We start from the raw sequence: 24,490 nt of genomic DNA, 5'->3' as shown, positions 1-24,490 counted from the left end.
TCATGGAGCTCAGATGGGAGTGCCCCTGTAGCTGCGCTGACAGCCCCACATCCGCGATTTTGGCCGTGCCGTCCGCAGCTATCAGCACATTGCTCGACTTCAGGTCCAAGTGAATGACCCTGCAGCACAGCACCATGCCCACATATTGGAAACATTGCTTTTTGCAGGATTTTTCGCAATTGTCCATGAGCATCGAAAGGCGAAGTCAACTAAAATGGCATAAACCATCAGCAAAGGCAGGTCTTCCAGAAGGAAGCAATTGCAATGACTTGAAGGCCTCCCTATCACCAGAGAGTCAGGTTTTTCGCTCCAACTCACAATGTTTTGGTGATAAGGAGGCTTCCACACCCTTGCAATTGCACCCCTCATGAGCAACAAAGCTGACCGTTGCAGTGGAGTACCAATCGTGCAGATGTCCAACGCACCTGAGCTCATGCAGGAAATGCAGGCCGAGGGCGATTTCGTGCGCCACTTTTCTGCCGCGGTTTTTCCACTGGAACACCGGCCGCCCGTTGCGACCAACGCGCGGCAGCGCATCCCACAGATTCCCGTTGTCCATGTAATCCATCGCCAGGATCGTGTTGCCCTACGATCACCACCAGACACAATCAAGCTCCATCAAACGACTGTCCAACCAGAGATCAGTAAGCTGACTTCCCAAGAATCCACACTATGGTCCGATGCATATTTAGGAGCATTGGTACAAGCCCTATTTTATGAAGATGAAAGTTCACTGCATTTCTACTGCTTCAGGCCAGTTCTCAGAGGTACATTATGGGCAGGTACTTACCGGCAGCAGGCTGGCGCCGACAAAGGGGATGATGTAGCGGCTGCCTCTGCATGCGCGCAGGATGCTCATCTCCTTCAAGAAGGCCCGCTGTTGGTCAGGCGACTGGTCCTTCAGCCGCTTGATTGCCACTGGCGCCAGTCTGTATGTCCCCTTCACCACCACCCCAAATGCTCCATGGCCCAACTCGACCTCATTTCCCTCCTCGTCCAACTCTACCTGCAACAGGGCATTAAATTTTTTTAAATTTCGAATCTAAAGTTTTTAAAAAATTTGCATGAAATTAGGAGCCAGAGTACGGACACGTGCATGCAAGCGTTTGCACTCGCTCTTCAGTAACAAGCGGTTGGGAAACGCCACATGGCAAATGTAACGTGTCAAAAACCTCTGCCAGGCTATTGTACCAAAAAGATCTCTGGCGTGGTCTAACATAATACACAACTGGCAAGCTGCACAACCAGCTGCCACTGAACATGCCTGATGGGTGTTTCCTGCATGTACAGCATGGTCCAGTGCAAGCAAGGAGAGAACTGGTGTGACGGTCACTGTGGACTGCTGACTGGGATGCACCACGAAGTGAGCGGCAGGGGTCTCCCAGGTTTGGATCCCAACCTGTGTTAGTGAACACCATCATAGCCTAGTAACCTATTTTATTAGAGATGGGAAAGAGATATGCTCACGTCCAGTGCATCCAGGTCGAGCTCCCAGTCCTTGAGCCCTGCCATGGAGAAGAGCGTGAGTTCCTCCTCGGAGGACCGGGAGGCCCCTGATGAGTCAGCGCCATGGCTGCTGCCGCGCATGCTGGCGGTGGTGGGGTGGGTCAGGGGGATTGAGCCGCTGGAAGGGGCGTGCTTGAAAGGCACGAAGCTGTGCGGCGCTTGCGGCGGGATCATGGAGTCTGAGTCGTGCTGCGGCGGCTCCTCAATGTCCATCATCGCCACCGCCTGCACAGTGGATTTTCCCTCCTTCCAGCTGTAACTTTTGTGATTACTCATGCAACTCTTGCGGCAACATTTCTGCGATGGGAACTTGATACATACATGCTTGCCTCACGGCCTTGGGCATTTAAACAGGACACAGTAATCTGGGAAACAGGAAAAGGGAAAATTGCTTTTGTCTGCAATGCAATATCTTTATTTTTGCAGGCAAAGAACTGTGCTGATGACTGAGTCATACAAGCCTCTGTCAATGAGCATATCTGAAAGGAGCAGCCATGTGATCCCTACCTTGCCGTTCTTGCTGTAGTGCTTGTGCATCGGGAGCAAATGCAGGGGCTGCATGTTGTCCTTTGAACTACTCCGTCGCCGGCGCGCAATAAAGATCCATGCGAGGGCCGCCACAACTGCCAGCAGTGCGCACACTCCAACCACAATCCCCACGATGGCCCCGGTGCCAACAGAAGCGCCCGCTGACCTGGCAGATGACGTGGCAAGATTTGCTGATGTGGCAGCGCCCCCCGAGCATGTCTTGGGACCGTAGTTGTCCACCTGCGCGTACATCAAAGAGAGGGCCGCTTTACACAAAAACGCGGCGATGGAACACTCCTTCTGCTCCTGGCAAGACGGTGGACCTTGCCTGACAAGAAGAACAAGCTTGTTTGCGTGAAAGGCGATATCAATACCGATAGGTATGTTGCACACCTTCAAAAATACGTATGATAAGAGTACATCAACCTCAAGATCACGATACAGCAAGCATCAACGCCACATGAGCAGCCTGGCCAGCAGCCACAATGGCTGGAGGTATGCAGCTCACAATAAAGACGTCAAGAATGGAGCAGAGCAAAAAGGGAGGCACCTGACTAATGTCTGGGCCGCCCAGCCATTCCGTGACCGTGATGCCAGGAGGAATGCTGCCGCACATGCCAAGGTTGCCTGTGCATGCAAGCAGACGGAGATTCACAGACAGCACAAACGTCTTAACCGAGGGGCCTTGCATCAGCGCATCGAGACAGGCTGAACTCATCGATTGGCAATACGTGCATGGACTGAAGAATGCACACAGGGTTGTTAACACTGGCCTATCTATAAAAAGAAGGACAAGTAGAGTAGTCCGCATGGAGGCACTTGCTCGAGCAACTTTTGGTCTCTACTCTTCATTCATTTGTGAGTCTGCTGTTGTTTTGAGATTCCTAGCCCCTTGCAGCTCGAATAAGAGCTGGCAGGCCAACGATGATGTCCCGCATTACTCCAGTGATCCTCTAGATTGGGCGGACTGAAGATAATATTTGGGCAGCGTACCGGGCTGCAGGACGATGGATTTGAGGGCAGGGAATCTGGGCTTCCCGTTTGCATTGATGCCCCAGGAAGCGGGGATGCTGCCGGAGAGCAGATTGAAGGTGAGCGAGATGTTGTGCAGCGAATTCATGCCGCCGTTTGTGCCCCAAGACGATGGCAGAGTGCCCTGGAATAAGTTATGGTCCAGGTGTAGCCCCTGCAGGAATGGCCACGCGTGCACGCCACCTGTCGTATTCATCCTGCAGAGCAACATTGAAGGGAGTTCCCGATTCTGCGGCCAGCGTTGGCAAAGTAAACAGCGGCAGGTGCTTCTCTTGGACTTGAACGCATGCACATGGGTTTGAATGGCCAGAACAGATGCTGCATATGTCTCAGGAGCGCAACATTGTATTACCTTCTTAAGGGCACATGCTCTTCCTGTCTTTTATGGTTGCTTAGTGAAATGCTGAAGAAGGAAACAACTCTCAAGTGGCAACGGGTTGCTATGCTAAAAGCAAGAAATGCATGGCAGGAGCGTGGTGATCAGGCTCATTAGGAATGTGATGGGACGCACTGTTCAGGCAGGGTACCATTGAGTCCATTGCCAATGAGTGACAGCGACCCGAGCGCCTGCATGCTCTGCAGAGCCTGAGGCAGGGTACCTGCAGGGTCAAAATAACAGCTGACTATCCACTGTTTGCACAAGTAAAACCTTGAGGACTATAGCTGACAAGTGGTGCTGAAAGGCAGGGGCTCCACAACAGACTGACGGGTCTCACAAGCAAAGCACCTGCGTGTTGTTCACCAAAAGAACTTGACATAGGTATAGTGCAGAAATCACAAAATGCGAGGGACATCACTGCAGGGGTGTCGGAAAAACCTGAATCAATGCCATGCATAGTAGGAAGCGCACCTGATAGCTGGTTATTGCTCAATTCCATGACGCTGAGTATGGCCAGATTCTTCACCCAAGAGACGGCCAGTGGCCCAGTCAGGTTGCATCTCCTGTCACATACCCCAAGAACTGTCAGGGTGGCGACAATTGCTCACAGCAAAGCTAAATCAACCATGAACAAAGCAAACGGAAATATACAGTGCCTTTTGCAGGGTGTGGAATCTAGCACATCAAATGACTCGTGCTCGTGCACCAGAGTGTTGTTCATGAGCAGGGATGACGCACCCGAGGCTGATGACCTCCAGCTTGCGGAAGCTGCCGCTGGAGGACCCCCACGTCTGGGGGAGGGGTCCCGTAATGCGCCAATTCAAATCAGCCGCAAACAGCCGCAGCGCAGGGAATGATCCGGATGCCGCCCATGTCTCTGGCAGCGTTCCCTGCAGCCCCATTATTCCCCTCCACTTTACTTCCCTCAAAGGGACATATAAACTACAAAGGTTTTTCCAAGCCTGAGACTTGCTCTTGCCCCTGGCAGGAACCGCCTTTTCTGGGCCCTCGTTGCAGTGTCCAGGTCAAATGTCTTTCAGTAAAAAATGGCCTACTGGAAGGGTTTCATTGAAGAAGTTCTTCTTGGCATGGTTGCTGTCCAATATCATGTACTTGCGCATTGGACTATGAAGTGGGGAGACGAGCAGGGACTTGCCTGGATGTTATTGCTGACCAGCTTGAGCTCCTCCAGCGAGGGGAAGCTGATGTTGGTGGGGAGATAGCCCGTCATGTAATTATTAGTCAGGTCCAGCTTGGTTAGACGTGTGAGAACCGCTGCCGCCTCCAACACGCTTGAAACATTCCCTGACACAGCCCCAGCAGACACATACTAATCCTCCGCACTCAGAACATCTTCTCTTCAGGTGTGACACACCACTGATCGGCAAAATAGGTAGCAGGTCACATCGGTAATTGCACTCATGTACAAGATGAGTCCATGCAATTTTTTAGCATTTGAAAGGCTGCCTGATGGCGCCCAAGTAAATGAACGGGCGCCAGAGCCTGCATGACTAAGCAGGTGACTCACCGGCGAGCTGATGGGGCACGGAGGCATGTGCGAAGGAGGTGTTGTCAAAAGGCGCAGTGAGGGGCACGAGAGCAGGCGACTTGCGTTCTGGAATGCTGAGATCAATCGTGCGGACGTAGCCGTCGGGCCAGCATGTGACGCCCTGCCAGCTGAAGCACATGGGCAGGCCAGGATCCCAGCGAGCCGTCCGCCGCCTGACGGCTGTGTCAAAATTGTCAAACGCCGCCTTGAACTTCAACAGTGCCGCCATGTCACCGGGATCTGCACAGGCAGCAAAATGTCAGGCCTGTGCTGAACTTGAGCAATAGAGGTCATCAATAATGTGCTCCCCTTTAACAGCGCAGAGGATGCCAGAATCTTCATGTGAAGTTTGGGCACATATCGGTGGTTGAAAGGAAGGCGGGGCTCACTTGAGGCAGCGGTGTTGGGTGCTGGGGAGTTCGGCGGTGGTGCCGGGCAGACAGGGGCGATGCCTTTGCCTTCCACGCAACTGCCGCGCAGCTCCCCGCAAGTAAACACATGCACTGGTGGCATTGTCCCGCAGAAACGGTTGTCTGCGCACGTAAGCTATCATGTTAGAGGTGTTTGCCCCTCTGCCCACTTCATCATGGCAGCTCCATCAGGGCACTACCTTACCTTAATTTATACATGTGGCCATGATCCTCGAAATGCCGAACTCAGATTGCTGCATGTTTTCATATCAAACTCAAGATCATGGCAAGCCTTATCGCTGTCTAGCCAGGCCGCTGGCCAGAGTAGAAGCAAATTGAAAGACACAGAAAGACTCTGTCATGCACTGTTTGAGACTTAGGCGAGCACTCCGCACCTTCGGTAATCAAGACAGATTGCGGTGAGCCCCATCCCTTGGGCACTGCGCCGGTAAAGTTGTTGTTCGCCACGTCCATTAATAACAGCGATGGCATTGTGCCTGGTGTCTCCCACCTGACATGCATGCAATTTATCAGGCTTTTCTAATTCTGTAATAGTACTATAAAAGAGAGGTACCTGGCCTGATGTGTACACATAATTAAGGCTTTCCCAACTCTAAAAAGGCACTATAAACGAGAGGTTCCAGGAAGGGCAGGGCCTAAATCTCCAACTAAATTGGACATGAAGAGCGACAAGACACCGGGCAGCGTAAAAAGGTGTGGGCAGGAAGTAGCATGCATGTGAGGCAGCAGTGATGGCCAGTTTAGGACTGGACAAAAAACTCACGTGGTAGGGAGGGTGCCTGTCAAAGAATTACTGAAGACTTGCAGCGCTGTCAAGGCCTCAAATGTGCCATTTGAACCCCACGAAGCAGGAATTGTACCTGCAACCGCCAACAGAATGACTCACTTGAGACCGAGGCAGGACTCTTACCCATAGCCCTGTGCATGCAGAAAGCAAGTCTTACGTAATGAGCACTGATGACATCTTGAAGCTTGAACAGACTTACCAGCCAGGACATTCCTGTCAAAATTGATTGATGTCAAGTTCAATGCGCTCCACTCTGGCGGCAGTGTGCCTGCAAAATAAATGCACCACCCAATTCACCCAAGAAAGGTCACCAACACACTCCAGGCACCTGAAAGGATGTCGGTTCAGCATATACACAGCGGCTCACCGAACACTCTTATATGGGTGCTAAAGCTGTGCGGAGCAAAATCATAGCCCCTATCTAAAGTATTGAGGATTTGCTGTGAGGGTTTTGTGGGGGGAAGCTGTGGGGCCGCACTAGTGATTGTGGGTACTGTAATTAATTTATTTTTAGGAGTGATTTCTAGGGTCTAGAGGGCCGCACCCGTAATGGCATTACTGGACACCTTGATCCGCTTGAGGGCGGGCAGGCCACGGGCCCACTGAGCAGGCAGGCTGCCCGTAATTTCACAGTTGTTTATATTGAGGGTGTTCAGCGCTTGCATGCTGCTGCCATCTCCACCCCAGTTGGCCGGCAGAGTTCCCCGGAGGTCATTATTGAACGCCACATTCATTGATGTCAGCTTGGGAAATGTGAGGAAATTCCCCCAGCTTGCAGGGAGCGAACCCTGCACCACCAGTACCTAGTCAGCACGAGTGATGCACATTGATCTCCAATGGCATGTGAAACTTAAGACCACGACACAAGATATTGTCAAGGCTGGTGAGTATAAATTTTAAAGGCCCAACCAACATGGCACACACATGGCTATATAGCCACCAGAGGCAAGCTCAGGGCAAGCGATTCTCTCCAGCAAACAAAGTTCTTTCCAAAACCATAGCCTCTTCTCTTTTCTTCTGGTTGATGGATCCCTTCGAGGGTCTGACTCTCATGGACAATGTGTGCAGAGCATGCACGGGGCCGAGAGAATTACCTTGATGTGGTTGTTGGACAGGTCGAGCTCCAGTAGTTCGGGCATGGCAAAAGTGTTGTTCGGCAGCATGCCATTAAAAGTCTGATTTGCCAGGTACAAGACCTTCAGGTTGGGGATCAAGGATGCTCCATACATGATGTCCCCAATGTTGCCTGCGCAGAGAGTGCCCTTTTCAGCCATACATTGAACCTTTGCAATGCAGCACATGAGTTTGATCACTACTGAAGAATGTCACAGCATAGACCTAGCCTTTGTGTCTCTCTCTCTCTCTCTGCTGGTGGTGGTAGTCTAGCTGCAGTGTCTGAAGCAACAGGTGTATCCAACCGAGGTAGCAATTCTGAAAGGTCCTCTGCAGCTGTGACATCAAAGATACGCACAAAAGCTGCATCTTGCCTCTGCCTCACCTTCGAGTAGGGATGCATTGTTGGGGAATTTGATGCTGACGACTTGCATAGCAGAATTGCAGCCAACTCCGTCCCAGGTGCAGATGTCATCAGCGCCTACTGGTTCACTGTCCCAGCCCTTGCAGGGCACTGTCTGCTGATACCAGGCGAAATTTGGAATGGCATTCCGAAGGAATAAAAGTCCTTGTTGATCTGGCGAATATCCTGCGCGGAGCAGCCCGGATGCTTCTGTACAAGGTGGGGAACCCACAGATGCAAACAGCCTTCATCTGAATAACACACTTAACGAGACAGGCACTGGTAGAAGGTAGACATTCCAATACATGCTTGAAATACAAAACTATTCTCGGTAGTATGAAACATCATGACCGAGGTATCTTGGCATTGCTGGGAACAGGATGAGGCACCTTTAACATTACTGAGGGGCTGGCCATAACAGATTGAAGATGTCCAGAAGAAAAGGACTGCTAGGAGTGGCACCGAGATGCCCCCTCTATCGCGAATCGAGATTAGCATTCCTGAGACCTTGTTGCTCAAAAGAGATCATCTTCTAGGCACCCTTTGCAGCCTGTAGGCTGACTGCATCATCCCTGCGCACACCAGGCGTTTCATCAGAAGATACTCAGACTGAGAAGTCTCAAAATTTCCTCTTGTGGCCACAGAGCAGCACGCCAGACCTGCAAACGAACACATCCTTCCAAAGGTGAAGCCAAGTTTCACGAAGCCCAGGAACGGCGTTCGGTATTGAACACTAAAGATGTTGAAGTTGACAATCTTCACATCTAGCTAGTTAAAGAGGAACTTTTGCAATGGTATTTCGTACTTTTCGATTCTTTGCACTTGCGGAGAACTAGCACCGCAGTCAAGTGCCGTACAAGCTTCCGTGGCCTCCCACGTCTCCGATCATCGAGGCACGCACCGAGAAAAGGTTGCCAATACAAAACTGGTTGAATTTTCTGGCGCTGTGCAATCCCTGCTGAACGCCAATTGTGCCTCTCGATAGCCTCTCGATAGGTTGCGGGCTGCTGATGAGCTTGTTATCTTCAGCCCTCAACACGGAAGGTTCCGTACGCCGTTCCGATCAGCTATCCTGCTTTCAGCTCTCACTCCAGTAAAATAGCGGAGCAGTGGTCTGCTGAGGGCAACTCACAGCCTGGCCTCGAGTGCGCATTACGCATGATCTGAGATTTTCTGAGCCTTACTAAAGGTTTAGGGGACTTACCCTATCTATATCTCTTGCCATGCAGCAGACCCGCGCTCCACCCCGCCTGCTCAGATCATGTCTAGTAATCGTAACCACATGAAGTGCAGAACTGAGGGCAATGGAATTTAAACGTCAGGTCAGTCTGAATCTGAGCAGGCGTAGAAAGTGCCGGCGTGCAGATGATTTCACAAGGTCCTGAAAAAAAAATTTAAACCGCCTGAAGGAAGTGCTAGAAGAACATTGTTGAAGGCGTGATTCTGAAGCACCATGTGCACGGATGCAATCTGGCACACATCATGGTTCAGCCATCTCAGAACGGATGAGAACCCACACATGTAAATCTGTACACGGCTGTGCTTACACTCTCTCCATGCACAGACACTAGTGTGGAGCAGACGCTCGACATATCTGCAAAAGCACCTCACCGGCTGCTTTGACATAGACTTTTCATAGAATGCTGGCATCACGGATAACCCAGTGCCGGTGTGCCCTCCGGTTCTTATGGGAGCTGCTTGCGCAGCTCGCCTTAGACTCAAGATGTACATTCACATACAAGCAGCAGGACAACAATCAACGCCAGCCTACCTGCATTCGGTAAGTCATTCCCGGTGCGCTGTCATGTGATCTGCTTATAGGCGGGGGGGCACCCTATGCCATATCATGTCTGCTCCGGTTGCAGCTAGCTGACAAGGTCTGACCTCATTTGTTTGGTGTGCTTGTGGACGCACTCAAAAAGCATTCCAATGGCAATTGCCAGTCAGGATAGGAAAAGGCATGCTGCGGCAGGCCTTCTCTTACCACATGCAACAGCTCTGATCTTGGCATGCCTCTTCCTGGGCCTCAGTATTTTGGATGGGAAATTTTGACCGTTTTTGAAGATAATTATATATTTCTTCCAGTACGAATTTATATTCAGGGTGAGTCAGGAGCAGTGCTCCCGCTGTAGGCACCACTGTCAGTGGCGGCTTTTGTAGTGCCGCTGGGATGACTCCGAGGCTCGTAGCTGTCGCCTGATCTGGCGTCCCTTATTAAGTGCTCCTTGATGATGTCAGCGCAGTTGGCCGCGCTCGGCCTCTCCTCCGGCCGCGCCGTACACCGGAAAACCAGATCCGCAATCTCCTGCGGCGCCTCTTCTGGCACCCTGCGCATTCAAATTCTAATTTATGGAGTTACATTTTTTTGACTGCTTTTCTCTAAGATTGGCTCCGAGCCAGAGTCTGCCAATACGGTATCTGTACACTCAGGAGCGTTTGTACAGTACGCTCTGCAAGCACTGCTTGAGCAAGGCCATGCTTAATCTGAAAGAGCGGCTGACGCATACAGGTGAATCTCAGTCTGCCAATAGCCACCCTCAACTGGCGCCCAAAGGGTTTAACACAATCACAAGCAGAACTCATAGAAGACAAGGAAATTTTTTTCATTGTGTGCTGTTCTTGTCATGAGGTAAGGTGCATGTGCAAATAGCTGCAGGTGAAGGCTGCCACAGATCCTGGCCCTTACTGGACTCGCAGGATCCAAGCCCGATCCCAGGGCGCGGTGTTCAATGCACCCGCCCGCCAGTCGGTGCTAGAATCAATACCAAACGAATTTTGATTTTGGCGCCATCTCGTATCTCAGGTCTCAGCTGAGATATGACTTATTTTCTGCTTTGATTGTGCTGAATAGCCAGTACAAGGGGGCGCATGCCCATGTGTTCTTGCTGCAAGCGCTGTTATAAGGAGGTGACAAGCTAAAAGATCTGGTGTCGGGAGTGCGAAGTGATTCTGTAAACTGCCACTTTTGCCAAGATCGCCAAAGATGAAGCTGGGTGACAAGGTTGGTTTAAACGGGCTCCCTGGCTCGTGAATAATTGAGCGACAGACCTTTTCAGAGACCATATAATAGCCTCGGTGTCTTCCAGCTTTTTGAAGGATGCTTCAGCTGCATACACTGTTTGGATGCTCGTTACATGACGTGTGGTGGTAAAGAAAGCCACAAAGTACAGTATGCTTGTGGCTAGCAGAGGTCTCGAGTCACCCACCTGATTTCTCTGAGGTTGCCCCGCCACATGGGCCGTTCCAGAGTAATTATTTCCCACAGCACCACCCCAAAGCTGAACATGTCGGCCTTGTTTGTGATCTTGCCTGCGATTGCAACAGTCACACATACACTCATATCTAGTCCGAAACCTTGGCAATGAAGTGCTTGTGCAAGGCTCTATGCCCGCCCAACCAAAAGGCAGGCTGACTTGTGACATCCATACAACAACTGAACTAGTGTTTTGACATCCCAGGGGAATTTCCCATGGCATTGGGCTCATGCTTCTGGGTTTGCTGTCTGCTCAGAACACTCATCTACATTGACTGCCCGTTTTGCCAGTTTCTACAAGGCATGCCCAGTTTTTTGACTGGGCAGGCCATAAATTCGTGGCATTGCGCAGACAAAGGGCTATCTGGGAACACCTAGCATATCGGTTGAAAGCTCTGCCAGGTTCCTGCCGGACAAGCACTGCCTTCCGCATGTCGTGATCATGCTAACATCAAGATGCAGCAGCAAAGAATTGATTACATACGTTAATGCCCAGATACCCTATTGCTACTAGGGCTGTGGGCCTTACGGTTGACGGTCATTACGGTCTGACGTCACGACGGTGTAATTTACGGTGTTCTCTGAGCATCCCGAGGGGGTGCTCCCAGTAGGGCTCACAGGGAACTGCCAGCAGCAGGGCCTGAATAGGCACTGGTAGCACCGCTGCATAGTAACATCAGTAACATGCTGTGTTTCAGTCGCACCTCTCAGAATGACCTCGGGTGCCAGCCACGCCCATGTGCCTGCCACTGGCATGGATGAGATGTGGGAGTGGTCCATCTGCGCTGACAGCCCCACATCGCTTATTTTGGCCGTGCCGTCAGCCGCCAGAAGCACGTTGCTGCTCTTCAAATCCAGGTGAACTACCCTGCAAAGCATAGAAAAAGCATGTCACTGTTCATGACTCATGATTTGATGACTAGGTGCCTGTCTAGGTCCTGCTCTAGGCAGACCCTGCAGACAAGTACACACCCATGCTGGACTCGGTGCTCTTGACTCATGAAAGTCAGATATTGCCTTTTACGTGATTTTCAACCTTCCAAGGCTAGGTGCATTCCAGCGGCACTTCTATAGATGGATTGCTTTTCCTTGCATTTTTCCACCCTGCAGGCGGACACCGGTGCTTAATAATTATATCTGCCTTGGCAGACATACACTTGTGTATCGGCATAGGACATCTTACTTGCTGTTACTGCCGGGAAGCAAGGGCATCTGCAAAAAAGCTTCAGGTGAAGCCTGCCAAACACTGTACCCCTTGATTGGCTTGCTAGATTCAAGCAGGCTAATGGTTGTTTGGGTATATCTGTAGCCTTCACCTGGTTCTTGGATGCCCACATAGTGGGGTGCACGCTAAACAGATTGCACAGAGACTATCAGAAACTTGCTAATCGCGTAGCAAGAGCAATGAGGAGCGCCCAACAAGGATCAAGAAAACACACTTGAGCTCGTGCAGGAAGTGCAGGCCGAGGGCGATTTCGTGCGCCACTCTTTTGCCCCGGTTGTGCCACTGAAAAATTGGCTGCCCGTTACGGCCAACGCGCGGCAGAGCAGCCCACAGATTTCCATTGTCCATGTAATCCATTGCCAGAATCGTGTTGCCCTGCACAAGATCAAATGTAGTATTTCAAAACTCTTAGATTCCTCGCCCACATAATTCTGAGATCCCTTCTATCTCTGTCATATCTGAGGTCTGAAAAAATCACCCATGCAGTTTGTCCATGAGGGCAGCATTCAGAGGACTCACGAGGCCCTCATGCGAGCACACAAATATGCATGTCAGGCAGCTTTTTTTTCATCATCGCTGTTTCAGCCACGAGAGGCAAGGTGCACCTGCAGGTCAAGGCTGCCAGAAGTCCCACTTGCAGGACAAGCCAGACCCAGCCAAGACCAGGCATTGCACTCAATACATATACCCGCTTCCCCCCAATCGGGAGCACGCAAAGAAAGAGCAAGGCTGCTTCTTCAGCCAGCTCCGATGTCCTGTATCTGTCTTCCCCAAGCATGAGAGGGATTGGCCCCGGCTGGCGGGGGGCGATATAAATACTGAGCACCGTGCCCACGGTTGATTGGGTCTTGCCTGGATCTGGCGAGTCCAACAAGGGGTAGGATTATGGCGGCCTTCAACTGCAGCTTGTCTGCAGGAGGCACTTTGCCTCTTTGCAGGAAACTGTATAATAATAATAAAAATAAAGCATGAGAGGGAGAGTGAGTACATTGTTCCAGCCACAGGGCTGCTATCATGTCCCACAGCTTCCCAAGTTTTAAACAGCACACTGCACAAGAGGAGAAGCTCACCGGCAACAGGCTGGCGCCGACAAAGGGAATGATGTAGCGGCTGCCTCTGCATGCGCGCAGGATGGCCATCTCGTTGAGGAATGCCCTCTGCTGGCCCGGTGACTGGTCCTTCAGCCGCTTGATTGCCACTGGCGCCATTCTGTACGTCCCTTTTACCACAACCCCAAAAGCCCCATGACCCAATTCCACCTCCTTGCCTTGCTCGTCCATTTCCACCTGCAAAGAACAAGTCACATGCATATCTTACCAGAAAGGTCAGTCACATGCAGAGAGACATATGATGCGGAGAAAGTACTCAAGAGTTGTTTGATTCTGCACCACCTTGTTTGGGCCAGAACAGTACTGGGATTGCCAAATTTTGGACGGAATGCAGACTCATGAGAACTTTGTGATGTACAAATGGGCAATGACAGACTGCTCACATGACCAATAAGCCTCCGGTAGCCCCCAACAGATCTCTTCAATGTAACAATAATGATATGATGATAAGCCCCTTGCTGAGCGCTATCACTTGCTGCCATGGTTGAACGGATGACATGACAGGATGATGTTACCGCCTACAATGACTGTGTTGCAACAGCCCTGCTCTATTCTTGGACAGCAGCCGAGTCAACAGAAGGTGAGAAAAACATTACCAACGTGCGACTCAGCAACGACTCAGCAAAGGATTGGGCAAAGTGCTTCAGGGCTAGGGGCACAGTGTCAGAATAGCCCCAAGAAAAGGTTGACATTTGGCAAAATAGCGTCAGGGCAATGCCCAAAGCCACATGGCTGTGACTCAGGAGGACCCCTGATTTTTCAGGCAATTTGAACCGATCACATCCCTGGTGACAAACCTTGGGAACCTCAGGGATGCCCCGAGAATTCAGCTACAACCGCGGCAGCGGGCAGGGGCAAAGCCCTCGCCTGCCCTTGCCCTGCATACAAGCTGGCCAGAGATTTTTAGGACCCCTGTCAAAATGTGCATGCGAGCTAATCAGCAAAAGTATTAGCACACCTCCAGTGCATCCAGATCAAGCTCCCAGTCCTTATGTCCCGCCATGGAAACCAGCTCGAGCTCCCCAGAAGACTGGGAGGCCCCCCATGAGTCACCCCCACTGTTCGAGGCCGGTGTGGTGAAGCTGATCAAGCTGACACTGGAAGGGGCCTGCAATGCAGTGTTTTTAAACATATAAAAAATAATCAAGGGGGGTTTTCGGGCCTTTGGTGATAACTGGATATCCGTTGGAAGCCACCAGTTGGCTTCCTGAAAACTCTTCAGAGGTGCAACAGATAATTCTTTGCCACTTTCAGAATTGTCCCATCCCAGCAATAAGTTTCTTGAAGAGCACAGATTTATCTACTGGCTTCAGATGAGATATCCAGTATTTCTCAAAAAGACACATCGGCTTTCTGTCAGAGGTTCTTTATTGGTAGGAGATAAGCACTGGCCTGCTTGAAGGGCACGTAGCTACGCGGCGGCTGCGGAGGAATAATGGAGTCCGAATCATGCTCCGGGCATTCCTCCAAATTAAGCAGCGCCGCCGCCTGCACCGTCATCGCTCTCAGCTTCAACCAGGTTCTAGCTTCCGGGAAGCTTCCATTTGAATCGCACAAGAATTACATGCGTGGTTCCTTCACATGCTGAGCTCAACACAGATTGGGACAACAGTGGAGGAAAGAGCACATGATGGGGTCCGCTGATTGATTAAGCATGCCCATAATTTCGGTAGATACTGCCAGCCTATTCAGAGCAGCGCATTGAGGATTGAAGAAGATGAGTCACAGGCTCAATTGATGACCCTGCATTGTGCATGGTGATTCCTGCAGATTGCTGCAAGTGATTCCGGATTTTGGTTTTAGGGGTCAGGGGTTAGGGTTAGACAACCCTAAACCCTGAAAGATAAATAGTAAGAATAATTGTTTTGCTTACCTTAGCGCCCTGAGAGTGCCTACTGTGCCTGCGCAGATATAAATAAGAATAATTGTTTTGCTTACCTTAGCGCCCTGAGAGTGCCTACTGTGCCTGCGCAGAAGCTGATGCCGCAGCCTTTCTTTTGATCTTTGCCGCCTCTTCATAATCCACAGTATGCCCCCCACTGCTGCCAGTGCAGCGCACACCCCAACCACAATTCCAACAATGACCCCTGTGCCGACGCCTGAGCTGGCGGCTGAGCTGGCTGCTGACGTGGCAGGGTTCCCCGGGCATATTTTTGGTCCGTAGTTGTCCACCTGTGCAGCGTGCATCGCATTCTTTTACTACATGTCATCTTCGGCCACGCTTTGACACTGCAGCATGCCTTTGGCTTTCATGAGAGGCTTCAGGCCTTGGCGCAGCAGTAGATTCTAAGCAGGGAGATGAGCTGTGTGCATAGAGCTTAGTATATATACTGAACTCCGCAAGTTTCTACGCCAGAGGTAAGGTGCATGCATAGAGTGCATGCATAGACAGGCTGCAGATAAAGGCGGCGAAAGTCCCATCCTGGATGGACTTGCCAGAATCAATAATACCCATTCGAACCGTGGCCACGGGGCTCCGTATTACACAGTTCCCGCCAGCCAGGGCCAGAGCTGTGCAGCTGGGTGAAAAGCTAAAAGAGGGACCATAAAGCATTTCAGAAAGAAAGGCACCTGGCTGATGTTTGGGCCGCCCAGCCATTGGTCCACGGTGATTCCAGGAGGAATGCTGCCGCACATGCCAGGGTTGCCTGCGCCACATCAGCCGCTGTCAGGGGGCAATGCGGCTCACTTGGCTTTTGGCTCACTTGAAAGTACCCATTCAGTCATATCCCGGCTACAGCAAATATCATGCAAATTGTCAGCAGTGCAAGATTTGCAAGCTCAAGCTCCCACAAAAGCCTGGGGTACGGTATTTCTGCAGTTTTCATGTCCTTCTCTCAAGAGTACATTCTTGCAGGTACCCCATTGCCCGAGCCAGGCATGTTTTTAAGCATCCCTGGTATGCATGCAGTATATTGAAGCACCAGCCTACAGCCCTTCAGGTCCAGACAGGTCGAATGTTAAACGAATAGCCTACCCGGCTGTAGAACGAGGCTCTCAAGTGCGGAAAATCCACGCCTCCCGCTCGTGTCATTACCCCAGGCAGGGGGGATGCTGCCGGTGAGCTTGTTGAAGGTGAGTGAAATGTTGTGCAGTGAAGCCATGCCGCCATTGGTGCCCCAAGAGGGCGGTAGAGAGCCCTGGATAAGATTGTGGTCCAAATGCAGGCCCTGCAAAAAAGGCCATGCTCGCATGCCGCCACTCGCATTCATCCTGCAGCACAGCGTTGTCACATGGGCGTGGGAAAACAATACCAAGATGGACCATGTGATGAGTGCCGGAATTGTGACTCCTACCACGAGCCTCAATAACAAAAGAACTAGAAGAATACACTTTGCTTCTCATGCCCTTCAGACATGACAAGAACCTGATCATTAGGCTGTTGACTCAAAGGTTCGGCCACTGATTCTTCTGCATGGAATGGCAGGACGCAAGCGAGTCCCTGGCAGGCAGCAACTTTAAATGTCATGTGGTCTAGACGGGACGCACTGTTCGGGCAGGGTACCGTTAAGTCCGTTGCCGATGAGGGACAGAAAACCCAACGCCTGCATGCTCTGCAGAGCCTGAGGCAGGCTACCTGCAGCAGGTGACACAGCAGCCGATGAGGCGGTATTATCATACTCCTGACATGGACCTTGATGACCGTGGCAGGCATCAGAATTTACCAGAATTACAGTAGTTATTATAAATTAAACATACAGCAGAATGTCTAGCAGCTTTCACCAGTTGCATGCAGACCATATGATATTTAGGCAATTCATCAGACAGTCACAAAGGTGCCCTGCAAGACAGCCACCATTCCAGAGCGGGCTTGAAGCGGAGGGGCTTGAAACATTTGACTTTGGTTGCAGGGTACAAAGGTGAAGGTCACCTGACAGCTGATTGAAGCTCAGTTCCAATACGCTCAGAATTGGCAGATTTTTCACCCACGAAATTGCCAGAGAGCCCGTGATGTTGCATCTCCTGTGGCATGCTACCAGGATGGCATCAATGGACTTGACTGTAATTCGCAGATTGCTTTGTTATCAAAAATACTTTTCCTGTGTGTGTGAAGACGAGCAATTTTCCAGTCGAGAATCAGAGACTAGGTACCTGCACTAACTGTCACTTGAAGGACAGCCAGCACTTCACGAAAAGAGTTTCCATCTCAAGATGTTTTGCCTTAAACACAGTGCTCATGAGGGGAATGACTCACCCCAGGCTCAACACCTCCAGCTTCCGGAAGCTGCCGGTAGAGGACCCCCACGTCTGGGGGAGGGGACCCGTCACGCGCCAGTTTAGGTCCAATGCCAGCAGCCGCAGGGAAGGGAATGATCCTGGTGCCGCCCATGTCTCCGGCAGCGTTCCCTGCATGCATGATAATTTTTGTCTTTTTACTTGAACGTCCCTAGATTCTAGGGGTCTTTCAGAACACTGCAGGTTACCTGTGCCCTTGCGGCATGCAACACTTCTGCTGAGGCCTCGTGGATGGTGGCTCAGATGTAGATCACCAACTTTACACATTCACGGCTTCAACAAAGCAATTTGTCCTAGGCTTTCTGCGGCTTCGCCGTCCCTTCTGTCTAATTCACCTGTGAGATGTGTAGGCAATCTACAGCATCTATGCTGGTGACAGAAACCATTATATCTGTGCTGAAACCCAAGCGCAACAGTGCCAACCAGACCACATGTACATGCGTTTGCTGTATCATAGAGACTTGGGACAGAGATTACGCCTCCCTCAAACGCCTGCAGCCCTGTCATACTTTCGACACTGAAGAGAAGATTGGAGTACAGCAGAATTGCGCAATTTACTCCCACCAGTATGTTGTTGCTGACCAGCTTGAGCTCCTCCAGCCAAGGGAAGCTGATGTTGGCGGGAAAGTAGCCTTGGAGATTCTGATTTGTCAGGTCCAGCTTTGTGAGCCGGGCCAGACCAGCCGCAGACTCCAAGACTTGTGAAACATTCCCTGGAGCATCCACATATAAGCTTTTGCAAAGACATAGCTGCAGCAAGCAGAAGCATCGTCACCTGAGCTTCAGATGATGATCATCCTTGGAAGAAACCAAACCTGCAGTTGATTTCACAAGTGCGAGCCCCAGGCACACGCTGTGCAAAGCTGCCGCATTTGGGTTAATTGACAAAGAGGCACAGACGCAACGGTCACGGCAAATTCATGCATGTTACTCACCGTGCATGACTAATCAGGTTACTCATCATGCGCCAGATTACTCACCGCTCAGCTGATGGGGCACCGAGGCGTGCGCAAAAGAGGTGTTGTCACCACCGACGGTGAGTGGTATAACATCAGGCGGTGCGCGTTCGGGGATGCTCAGGTCGATTGTGCGAACGTAGCCGTCGGGCCAGCATGTGACGCCCTGCCAGCTGGAGCACATGGGCAGGCCAGGATCCCACAGGGCCGTCCGCCTTCTGATAGACGTGTCAAAATTCGCAAAGGCCGCCTTGACGCGCAGGAGAGCTGCCATGTCGCTGGTGTCTGCACATGGAAATAATGAATTCTCACAAGGTTTGCAGTAACGTAGCTATGGTCTTCAGACTTGCACATGATGTTATGCGTATGGTCATCAAGAGCAAGACACACTCCCTGTTATTAATTTTACAGGTCGACAAACCCAAAGCCAGAGGCCATAGGGCATACACGCAGGGCGTCTGCAGCCACATCTGCGGGGCCTTCATTAGTCTGCAACCTCTCACTCACTCACCATATACATGCATGCACTCCCTGCCCCGGATGAGTACCCCTCTATATCCCTGTTCTCTCTCCCTGTTCAATCTTTACTGAAATTCTGCCTCCCGGCAAGAGCACAAAACACCACTTAACTCCAGCATTTATGTGCACTGCAGGCATATTAATCGGGTTTTGATTGAAGTGCTGGAATGCTTAGCTTACTGGAGGCACTGGTGTTGGGTGCTGGCGTGTCAGGCGGCGGTGCAGGGCAGACAGGGGCGATGCCTTTGCCTTCCACGCAGCTGCCGCGCAGCTCCCCGCAAGTAAACACATGCACTGGTGGCATCGTCCCGCAGAAACGATTGTCTGCATGGCGCATGGGAGCATATCATGGGGTAACTTTACTCAAAGTGGACATCTTTCCGTGCAGCTTTGACAAGCAACATCTTTATTATGGACCACCTCAACGCCTTCATGCCAGGATCCAGAGGTCCACCCATGTGCAAACAAACTTTCCTCCGATGCATAGCAAGGACAAATATTGAGCACCGTGCCCACGGTTGATTGGGTCTTGCTTGGATCTGGCGAGTCCAACAAGTGGTAGGATTGTGGCAGCCTTTAACTGCAGCTTGTCTTGAGGACGCACCTTGCCTGTTGGCAGGAAATGCATGTAATATTATTTATAATAATAACAATAATAATAGCAAGGAATCCAGCAGACTTGACATCACCACAAGCACAGGTTGCTTCGAAGGAATATCGGCACCCCAAACCTTCAGTGATGAAGACAGATTCGGGTGAACCCCAGCCTCTGGGCACTGCACCGCTCAAGTTGTTATTGGCAACATCCATGGTCGCCAGTGCGTGCATGGTGCCTGGTCTCTCCCACCTGACATGCACATAAATTGATGGTCTTTCTTCCTGCTTTGTAACGTGAGAATCGTGCTAAGCAGTTTCTGGTTTCCAGCGCCACAGAAGGGGCACACAACCTGATCACGGAAAGCCTCGTTGGTTGCAGATGAGCTCATAGAATCTGAGCCTACTGCATGCTTATAGGGCGCTGCAGGCAGCACTGGTGAACAAGGGCAAAGAAGGGACTCACGAGGCTGGCAGGATGCCAGAGAGGGAGTTGCTGTACAGGTGCAGGGCTGCCAGGGATTTGAATGTGCCATTTGATCCCCACTCCTCTGGAATGCTGCCTGCAGCGCCAGCACTTCTACTGAGCCACATTTACTTATTATAATTATTATTATTATGATTACACGCCTTTCCAATCCATGAGGATCAGGTGCGTCGCAGCAGCGTTTCTATGACAGCCTTCGAACCATCTCTTCCCATTTACTTCTGATGTGGAAAATGACCTTGCCGAGGCAGGGCCCATAAAGGTGCGTAACCCTGCATATCAGTGGCAGCGTTGGAACGCACAAATGACGATGTGACTCTTGGAACAGCAGGGTCTTGCACCTGCCAACTCATTCCTGTCAAGGTTGATGGCTGTCAAATTCAGAGCGCTCCACTCTGGCGGTAAAATGCCTGCATAGCAAAGACACTGTCGGTCACCCACCCTGATGACACATCTACAATCACAGGTCGCATGCATGCTTCACACTGTCAGTCATTTTGCACTCACATGCCACAGGAGGATACTAAGGAGAACAGTTGCATTTCTACGTCCCCCTGAAATGTCTGGGACCAAGGGTGTTGGGATAGTGAAGGGTTTCAGGGAATGAATTTATTGTACCAGTGAGGCCATTGCTGGAAGCATTGATGCGCTGCAGGGAGGGCAGGGCACGAGCCCACTGGGCAGGCAGGCTGCCCGCCAGGTAGCAACTGTTCAAATCCAGATTACTAAGCGCCTGCATGCTGCTGCCATCCTCGCCCCAATCCTCTGGTAGAGTCCCTTGAAGGTCAGGGTTGAACGCCACGTTAAGCTTTGCCAGCTGTGGAAAGGTTAGCACGTTGCCCCAATTGGAAGGCAATGACCCCTGCAGCACTAAACAATAGTCAAGCGCCTGTGTGCGTACACCAGTCAAGATGTTGATGTCAGTGTTTATTATTATCATTGCATGCTTTCTGCCTGAAGGCTAGATACGTCCTGCAGACAAGCTGCAGATGAAGGCTGCCACAATCCTACCCCCTCTTGGACTCGCCAGAACCAAGCAAGACCCAATGAACCATGGGCACGGTCATTTATACCGACCCCTGACAGGCGCTTTCTTTGGCTTTTTAACCATCAATGAGCGCAGATTTATGGCCTTTGAGAGGCTATTGGCTGTCCACTTGGAAGTGAAAGATTGGTTTTCAAACAATAACTCAGAACCGCGCACAAGCCACATTATGCCCATTTTGAGCTGAAATGTCCCCCCAAACAAATTTGGGCCCAAATTTTCTTCAAAATCCTGATTCTGCCACTTTTGTGGCGTCAGAGAGTTCAATTACAATACTCTTCAATAAAGCCACAATGGCTTTCAGCCAAAGTTCCTAGAAAATCACGGGTTGGCGGTTGCCTAGCCTTGAAGAACTGCCTGTCCGTTCACACTCCTGGAGTTTCGGATTGTTAAGAAGCCAGTCAGTCACTCAACCCGTCACATTCGAGAGATACAAAGGGCAAGAGAGGAATTGGAAAATGGAGGCATTGAGAGAGATGGTCCCGGGCTAGCAGGCGCACATCTTTGAGAAGACATCAATATTCATCCCTTCCAGGAAACTTCACAGCGACAAGCAATGAAGTGGAGGTCTTGCAAAGGCCGAGGGCGTGCCTTGATGTGGTTGTTGGACAGATCCATTTCTTCCAAGACAGGCATGGCAAACAGGTTTGCCGGCAGCATGCCATTGAAGCTCTGATTCGCCAGAGACAAAACCTTCAGATTTGGGATCAAAGATGCCCCATACAAGACGTCCCCAATGTTGCCTGCACACACCAGTATCTTCATCAGCCCTCTAGCCGAATTCCCTGATTCAGATAATTAGTAATCATGACAAGCTTATCCTGCCAAGAGGCAAGGTGCGCCTGCAGACAAGCTGCAGGTGAAGGGCACCACACGTTCTGACCCTTGTTGGACTGGCCAGATCCATGCAAAACCCGACCAAAAGTGGGCTCGGTGCTCAGTATTTATACCGTCCCCCGCTAGCCAAAACACAAGGCAAAAAGATTGTTGTAAACCAGACTTGCAAGACGTGTGTTACAAAGCTGTGTCACCTTCAAGCAGGGATGCATTGTTGGGAAATTTGATGCTGATGACTTGCAGGGCTGTATTGCAGCCCACGCCATCCCAGCTGCAGATGCTGTCAGCATTCACCGGCTGACTACTCCAGCCCTCACATGGCAGTGTCTGCTGGTACCAGGCAAAGTTTGGGATGGCATTTCGAAGGTACAAAAGCCCCTGTTGGTCTGGGCTGTATCCTGCACACATGCTGGTGCCAGCAACATCAGTGCATGCATGCTGACGGCGGCAAGCATCTAGCATCTGCTTGGATTTAAGTTGAATCAGGCAGAACACTATCCAAGAGAATATTCTGCTGGGAGCATGAAGGCTCACCTACGACATTGGTCAGTGGCTGTCCAACGCAATACGAAAGCCTCCAGCTCAAGAAGGCCGCTAGTGCTGGGACCAGCGGATGCACCAACATCCCACGTCTCTTTCGAAAAAATAACAGCATGCCTGATCTCAAGGGTCGCCTTGCTTGAAGCTTGGCAGCCTTGGCTGTCTACAGTCCGATATGGTTTCCCCTGCGACCAGCAGGCACGTTTGCACAATAGATGCAGAAACACAAGAAAATAATCTCCTACGTTGAACGGGAGAACTGGACGACACCAGCCAGCAATCTACCGTTTGGAGGAAACCTAAAGGTTCAAGCCCAGGTTCACTCCTCGGCTTCCTCGCTGATCCTCATTCACGACTGCCCATATTCTGGCTGTTCGAGTCCTGCACTCGCAAAGAACCAGAACAGTCATTCTCAGGTTACGTAGTAAGTCAATTCACTTTCTCTTCCCCTCCTCCGAGGCTGGTGCCGACACTTGTTTGAGTCTCGACCGAACTCGAACTCCGAACTCGGTGGAGATCGGCGACCCTGTTCCAGATCGACAGTAGCAGGTCCGTCTACGTGGTTGGCCTTTCGGCGTGCGTCTTTCCTCGACTTCCGACTTAGCTAGCATACACGTGCGGATAGCTGCATTTGGTCCAAGGTATCCGGTACATCCCACACCTGACTAACCTGCTCTGAATTGACTCCTTTTGTACAATTCTTGTTGAAGCCAAATATGACAGTGACTAGAATTTTCCAGACCATGTACAGTGCTCGAAACACTTAATGCCATGCCGTACTGCATTCAAGTATGTACAGGCAACAGGGACAACATGCAAAGTCATAGTTATAGTCATAGTCATAGTCATAGTCATGCAGAAGTCACCATGCATGCACACACTCTTCATTCCATTACCCTCTGATCAGCCCAACCTATTGGCAATTTCCAAGATATTGCCTCCCACCCTACATTTTGTACCATTCTTCCTGATCGCCTGAAAACAAACATCTGTACAAGTGCTGCAACGCTCCACTCTTACTTTGGAGCTGCGCCCTTTTTGTTGCATGGCACAGCACATTCCCACTTCCCCCGTATCCGAACACCATTATTCTTCCCTCGCATGCTAGCAAGCTGGTGATGCTCTGCCCACTAAAAAGCTCTGCTGCTCTCAAAAAAAATGCAAAGCGACTCCAACAAAGAGAACACAGGCTTGCTGCTGTTGACCTCTCATTCAGCCAATGTCAACATTCGGGAGTGCTGCAGCATCAAGCATGCCCGGCAGCAGCGGCAGCCCGGATGCACCCAAAGTAAAGAAAGACATTTGTTCAACTTGCACAACAGCCAAACCTCTGACATGAGACCCACTACTGCCTTCTCAGGGACTTCTGCAGAAGGGTGGCCGCTCATCACAAACCACCTAAGCAACTCCCAAATTGCCTGACCAGTAAATCTTTTCTGTTCCCTAGAGATGCTCTGAAGGGTCTCTGGTCGCACTCGAATGCCCTCAGGGCAACCCCGAGATTAACCTCTGAATGCTCAGCTGTTTTGCTCCTTCCCTGGAGCATTCCTGGAGGTCCTTTCATGGATGGCCATTCCTCTTTGTACCTTGATCAGGGCGAGACAGCAGCAGAGAAAGCACACATCAGACCTCTACAGGGAAGCTTGGCAAGAAATGAATTGAGAGATTACTGCAACGCACCCTACCCTGAGGGCTGGAAATGAGTGTAGTAGTAAACCTCTACACAAGCGAATGCTGCTGAAACACACCTGGCCTTTAAAGTCCTGCTCTTTCACCAACTTCCCATCGATCAGGGCAAGCCAGCAACAAGGAAACCACACATCAAACCTCTACAACACGAGTGCTGCTGAAGTGAGTCTTCCGGGCCTCAACAGTCCTGCTTTTAAACCAAAATATCCACTGATCAGGCAAGCCAGCAGCAAGGAAACCACACATTTCTGCCATTAGCCCTTGCCTCAACA

At 51.0% G+C, this 24,490-nt stretch overlaps 3 protein-coding genes across 3 annotated transcripts; all 3 read right to left on the bottom strand.

Annotated features, from left to right (window-relative positions):
- Window positions 1–4,730: 4,730 nt before the first annotated feature.
- On the bottom strand, window positions 4,731–7,759 carry COCSUDRAFT_66439 (L domain-like protein; the record flags this gene model as incomplete). Its single annotated transcript, XM_005647379.1, has 9 exons — window positions 4,731–4,750; window positions 4,974–5,234; window positions 5,384–5,527; window positions 5,800–5,915; window positions 6,189–6,285; window positions 6,412–6,480; window positions 6,757–7,000; window positions 7,307–7,458; window positions 7,711–7,759. Coding segments are annotated over 9 exons (1,152 nt in total), but the record flags the coding sequence as incomplete, so codon positions are not given.
- A 2,067-nt stretch (window positions 7,760–9,826) lies between these two features.
- On the bottom strand, window positions 9,827–19,330 carry COCSUDRAFT_64014 (kinase-like protein; the record flags this gene model as incomplete). Its single annotated transcript, XM_005647378.1, has 14 exons — window positions 9,827–10,055; window positions 10,935–11,037; window positions 11,686–11,849; window positions 12,421–12,581; window positions 13,277–13,492; window positions 14,274–14,423; window positions 14,723–14,803; window positions 15,377–15,487; window positions 15,887–15,963; window positions 16,293–16,485; window positions 17,525–17,662; window positions 18,134–18,264; window positions 18,532–18,792; window positions 19,207–19,330. The coding sequence occupies 14 exons, from the start codon at window positions 19,328–19,330 to the stop codon at window positions 9,827–9,829; spliced, it is 2,139 nt and encodes a 712-aa protein (XP_005647435.1).
- Window positions 19,331–20,082: 752 nt separating this feature from the next.
- Window positions 20,083–20,846, bottom strand: COCSUDRAFT_64013 (hypothetical protein; the record flags this gene model as incomplete). The annotated part of the gene is made up of 3 exons (XM_005647377.1): window positions 20,083–20,183; window positions 20,449–20,517; window positions 20,726–20,846. The coding sequence occupies 3 exons, from the start codon at window positions 20,844–20,846 to the stop codon at window positions 20,083–20,085; spliced, it is 291 nt and encodes a 96-aa protein (XP_005647434.1).
- Window positions 20,847–24,490: the final 3,644 nt, after the last annotated feature.

Source organism: Coccomyxa subellipsoidea (genome assembly GCF_000258705.1).
Source record: "Coccomyxa subellipsoidea C-169, whole genome shotgun sequence".
In the NCBI taxonomy this organism is placed as follows: Eukaryota; Viridiplantae; Chlorophyta; class Trebouxiophyceae; family Coccomyxaceae; genus Coccomyxa; species Coccomyxa subellipsoidea.
This window is presented reverse-complemented; position numbering and strand designations above follow the sequence as displayed.